The sequence below is a fragment of the Lipotes vexillifer genome, unplaced genomic scaffold (assembly GCF_000442215.2).
Source record: "Lipotes vexillifer unplaced genomic scaffold, Lipotes_vexillifer_v1.1 scaffold602, whole genome shotgun sequence".
Lineage (NCBI taxonomy): Eukaryota > Metazoa > Chordata > Mammalia > Artiodactyla > Lipotidae > Lipotes > Lipotes vexillifer.
In genome coordinates this window covers 1,522,389-1,528,214 of record NW_006790307.1, presented here as the reverse complement: position 1 = coordinate 1,528,214, position 5,826 = coordinate 1,522,389, and the positions used below count along the sequence as shown (strand labels likewise).

Genomic DNA, 5,826 nt, shown 5'->3' with positions numbered 1-5,826 from the left:
AACCCGCGTCTCCTGCATCGGCAGGCGGACTCTCAAGCACTGCGCCACCAGGGAAGCCCTAATTCTGGAATATTTAATCACCTCCAAAGGAAATCCCATATGCATTAGCAATCTGTCTCTCTGGATTTGCCTATTCTGAAATGGTATCATAAAGAATGTGGTCCCATGTGACTAGCGTCTTACACTTAGCATAATATTTTCAGGGTTCATCATGTTGTAGCATGTGTCAGTACTTAATTTCTTTTTATAGCTAAATAATATTCTACCATGTGGATGCACCACATTTTAAAAATCCCATCCATCATTTGGTGGACATTTGGGTTGTTTCCATTTTTGCTATTATGAATAAGACCCCTATGAATATTCATATACCAGTTTTTGCATAAGCATATATTTTCTCTTTTTTTTTAAGGAAATTGTTTCTTTCATCTAAATAGGTTACACTGTTGTTATATCTTCTGCCACTGCTACTACTCGATTAAATAGCTTGAATTTGGGGCTGTTTTATAAAATGTTAATTTTGAAAAATAATTTTGTATTTTTAAACACTAGATAGATTCTCATAAGCAAAGTAAGCTACTCATACTGTGAGAAGCACATGGAGATGAGATCTGACTGTGGAAACTGTGTACTAAGCATCCCATTTCTTCTTCATTCTAAGGTGCAAATTCTCTGAGAGCCAACAATAGGTTAAATTGCACTATTAACTTTTTTTGTCTTGTTTGGGGGGAAGTTTATTATTGGTCCAACACATTATACCTGATTTATGTATGTTAATTGTGTAAACAGGGAACTCTAATAATACTGGTAAAAAATAAACAACATCAGCATAGCATGTGAAAAAAAAAGATAGGTTACACTAGTCCCCATATGATTTGGCACTGATCCAGAACCACCCTTTCATTATAGACAGACAAATATTTAGTGAAAGAAGTTAAATTTTAAATATTTATAAAATTTCCATTTTTGTTCTTATAAATAATGCCCTTGTGAATATTCATGTAGCAATTTGTGTGAACATATATTTGCAATTCTGTTAGGTACACGTATACACCAGGAGATATATTTTTCTGCCATGAGGCTTGCAGGATCTCAGTTCTCCAACCAGCAATTGAACCTGGGCCACGGCAATGAAAGTGCCAAGTCCTAACCACTAGACAGACCACCAGGGAACTCCCAGGAGAGAAGATTTATTGGATTGTATTTTTAACTCTGTATTTAACCTTTTAAGGAGCTGCCGGGATGTTTGTCAAAGTGGCTGCACCACTTTACATTTTCCATCAAACAGTGTATGTGGGTTCTAGTTTTCTCCATATCCTCACCAGCACTTGTTAATTGTCTTTTTGGTTAGTGAATGTGAAATGGTATCATTGTGGTTTTAATTTACATTTCCCTGTTGGCTAATGATATTGAGCATCTTTTCATGGTGACATTATTCATAATAATGAAAAAAGTGGAAACAGCCTAAATGTCTGTTGATTTTTGGAAAATGTATATCCATATAATGAAATATTATTCAGCCATGAAAAGGAATTAAGCACTGACACATGCTACAACATGCATAAACCTTGAAAACATTACGCTAAGTGGAAAAAGCCAATCACAAAAGACCACATACTGTATAATTCCATTTATATGAAGTGTCCAGGATAGGCAAATCTGTAGGGACAGAATGTGGATTAGTGATTCATTAGGGTTGGAGGATGGGAAGAAATGGAGTGACAGCTAACAGTTATGGGGAGTTTTTTGAGTGATGAAAATTGTTCTTAAAATTGATTATGGTGATGTTTGTAAAATTCTGAATATGCTAAAAAAAATAAACCACTGAATTCTATACACTTTGAGTAGGTAGTATGATGTGTTGTTATAAAAAAGAAAGTTAAAGATCAAAGTGTGAGCTTTGTATATTTCTAAATATTTTCCGTTTTCTTAGGTAAAATTAAATTCAGACCATTTCCTTTTTAATAAGAGTAATAACAGTTAATCCCTCCTCACTTTCTACCCACACCCCTTTAAACATCTTTTAGGTTTGCCCTTGTTGGTGTTGGATCTGAAGCATCCTCAAAAAAGCTAATGGATCTGTTGCCTAAAAGAGAACTTCATGGTCAGAATCCTGTTGTAACTCCATGCAATAAACAGTTCCTGAGTCAATTTGAAATGCAGTCCAGGAAAAGTAAGCAACCCCTCAAAGGCTTTTATTAAAAGTTGTACATTTTAACTAATCTTGCTAGCATTTGTTAGATGTTATATTGGAGAAGTCATCTTAATATTTATATTTAGTATTTAGTTCATTGGAGAATCCATTTTAGAAAGTCCATGCCTTGAATTTGATTTAAATTACTGATTATGACTGGTCCGGTGTACTGGGAACCTACTCCCGTTTTTCTCTAGATGTCACAGACCCAGCATTATACAACAGTGTGCAAGTTCTATAGCCCTGTCATTCTCATCGTAAAAAAAGGAAGAAACTACATTCTAATCCTTAGATTGAAGGAAAGTTATGTGGGTGTCTGTTATGGTGGGGGAGGAACCATTGATAATCAGAAAGTATTTGTTGATTTTCCGCTTAGCACCAAGACCTTTCACCACTTGGTAAAGTGGCTATAGAGAAGATTTGCCATTATACACTTACAAATGTTATCACTTAAAGAGATAAATGGATGATCAGGCAATTAACAGAAATTCAAGCGGTTGTTTTAATGTTCTAGCACTTAACACTCAACTGACGAATGTTACAAAATTTAAATGATTTATACTTAACTGACATTTAGATTTCTGTTGGAGAATTTTGGTCTTGGCGGCTGCAGAGTACTGGTTTTTTGAAAGTAACTCATGTTTGCTTATTGGAAATACATTTAAGCCTGGATCTTTTGAGGCTTCAAAGAACTTAAATAGATATGAATGTTTTCCTAAACCAGTACTTCTCATGTAGTTTGGACAGGCCCAAGGCATCTGCAAGTTAGTATATAGTGTAAATGAACTTTGAAATAGAGTTGTTTCTGATATCTAACAGTGGTTATGTATCAGCTATTTTAATAAATGCTATTTATGAGTATTTGGATATTTGCAGCTACGCAGTCAGGACAAATGTCTGGGGAAGGTAAAGCTGGTCCTCCGGGAGGCAGTTCACGTGCAGCCTTTCCACAAGGTGGTAGAGGACGGGCCCGTTTTCCAGGGGCTGTTCCTGGTGGGGACAGATTTCCTGGGCCAGCAGGACCAGGAGGGCCACCTCCACCTTTTCCAGGTAAAATTTTTCTCAAATTACCATGGATAAAATGTGTCTACCTAATACCTCTTTTCCTTTTCTCTCTTTTTCAAGTAATGCATTATTAATGTGACTTACTCTCCTTGTTATGCTATTTTTGGAATCCAGGAAATTTGATCAAGCATCTTGTTAAAGGAACTCGGCCTTTGTTCCTGGAAACTAGGATTCCATGGCATATGGGGCACAGCATAGAGGAAATACCCATTTTTGGCCTAAAAGGTCTTTATTTTTCTCCAAACTTGCTTGACTTATATATAGAATATTTACATCCGTCTTATTTTCTTACCTCTTAAAAAATCCTTTCAAGACCATTTTTCCTTGTTTCACTTTCTAGCTTGGCATCAGAGTAGACTATAAGGTGGGTGATTTCACTGTAAGAAGTGTGTGTACGCTGAAAGATGGAAACTATCTCTAAGCAATGTAATCTATTAAAGTTTTTGTTTCAGTAGTTTTTCTTAAGCATAAATTGAGCTAGTTAAATGTGTAAGGATAAACTTCACCTTTGTAATTGTTAGTGTAGCATTTACCATATGGGTTGCATTTAAAGAGAGTCTTGGTTTATGAGTTACGCTTTAAAAGTATAATTTTGGCGTGAAGATAAACTGCCTTATTGAAGTGTTTTTTTTTTTTTTCTTTCTCTCTCTCTCTCTCTCTCTCTCTCTCTCCCCTTTATTCTATAGCTGGACAGACTCCACCACGTCCACCCTTAGGTCCTCCAGGCCCACCCGGTCCACCAGGTCCTCCACCTCCTGGTCAGGTTCTGCCTCCTCCTTTAGCTGGGCCTCCTAATCGAGGAGATCGCCCTCCACCACCAGTTCTTTTTCCTGGACAACCTTTTGGGCAGCCTCCATTGGGTCCGCTTCCTCCTGGTCCTCCACCTCCAGTTCCAGGCTACGGCCCCCCTCCTGGTCCACCACCTCCGCAACAGGGACCACCTCCACCTCCAGGCCCCTTTCCACCTCGCCCACCTGGCCCTCTTGGGCCACCCCTTACACTCGCTCCTCCTCCGCATCTTCCTGGACCACCTCCAGGTGCCCCACCACCAGCTCCACATGTGAACCCCGCTTTCTTTCCTCCACCAACTAACAGCGGCATGCCTACATCAGATAGCCGGGGTCCACCACCAACGGATCCATATGGCCGGCCTCCACCATATGATAGGGGTGACTATGGGCCTCCTGGAAGGTAAGTTAGTATGTATCTATAAAAGTAGACTTGGTGTATTTGATCTGCAAAAGGTATTTTTCTCTGTCAGTGAAGTTTTAAAAAAATCATGACCTTTTCCCCAGGTACATAATTTTTTGTATTGTTTTCTCTTAGAAGAAGCAGTGTGATATGGTGAAAAACATACTGAACGGGGTTGGGAATAATCCAGCTCTGCCACTTATACAGCCATGTGATTTTAGGGCAAGTCACTTTGTTTTCATCATTTTTAAGTTAAAAGAGGTTAATAAAGATAATTTAAGCGAGCAAATGGGATCCTTAAGCTATTTTCAAGGTTTTAAAGTCAATCTCATTTACCATTGATGACATTACATAGAATGCTAAAGTTTCTTCATTGGTTTAGGAATTAGGTCAGTTTATTAGATAGGTACTATTGATTATCTCATGCTTATCAGGAGTCCTGAGTAGCAGAATTACTAACTTTTAATTGAAATGGGAACATTAAATAATTTACAAGCATATTTGGGTAGACAAAGACTTGTAAAACACAGACTATGGAAATTAAAATGGTTAATGGCAATCCTTAGAAAAAAGCTGCATGGAAATCACGGTGGAACTAAGTGATCCCTAAGCCCCATATCAAAATATTTTTAAAGCTATCCATACTCAAATCATAATCTAGAGATTAATCTCTAAGAATTACTTGAATTTGCCCCGTTCAGTTTCTTTTGAGTTTATCATTTGATTTTATATTCTTTAACTATCACTGTTGAATGACTTTGTATTTTGTTTTGTCTGACAGTGTTCTGCAGGGATGGATTTGAGCATCTGCCTAATTCCATACAGTTGCACAGGGCCAGGGAAATAAATTTGATGTTGTAAACAAAGTCTCCTGACAGTTATTTATCCATAGAGCTTGTGTCTTTATGTGACTACCAAAATTGCTTCGTTTTCTTTTGAAAAACGTTATAACTAGGAAGCTAGCACAACTTTTCTCCTGTTCAGCTTAATTTCAGTGAGCAACTACCTATTAAAGTGTCCACTCAGTGTATAGGGGTGGGTTAGGTGGCTTGGTTTGACAGTTTAAAATTTGAATTTCATGTCTTTTTTCTAACATAATAGAATTTCTACAGTGTCAGTTTTTCTTAAAATACATTTGTGTGTATATTTTTAGTTATTATTGAGTAATTTTTAATTGAAAATTGGAGAAAACTGTCTTGCGTGGGTTTTTTTTTTTTTTTTAGGGCATCAGATGGGTATGAGTCATAGAAATTGATTGAAATCATACATGGGGGCTCCCCTGGTGGCGCAGTGCTGGAGAGTCCGCCTGCCGATGCAGGGGACGCGGGTTCGTGCCCCGGTCCGGGAGGATCCCACGTGCCGCGGAGCGGCTGGGC

General features: G+C 37.9%; 1 protein-coding gene across 1 annotated transcript in view; it reads left to right on the top strand.

Annotated features, from left to right (window-relative positions):
- The window catches only part of CPSF6 (cleavage and polyadenylation specific factor 6), a 30,343-nt gene that overhangs the window by 13,193 nt on the left and 11,324 nt on the right, over positions 1–5,826 (top strand). Inside the window, exons 4-7 of the mRNA XM_007463579.1 lie at positions 2,028–2,173; positions 3,071–3,244; positions 3,374–3,484; positions 3,946–4,450. Coding sequence (XP_007463641.1) covers positions 2,028–2,173; positions 3,071–3,244; positions 3,374–3,484; positions 3,946–4,450 — 936 coding nt within the window. The remainder of the gene's footprint in view (positions 1–2,027; positions 2,174–3,070; positions 3,245–3,373; positions 3,485–3,945; positions 4,451–5,826) is intronic.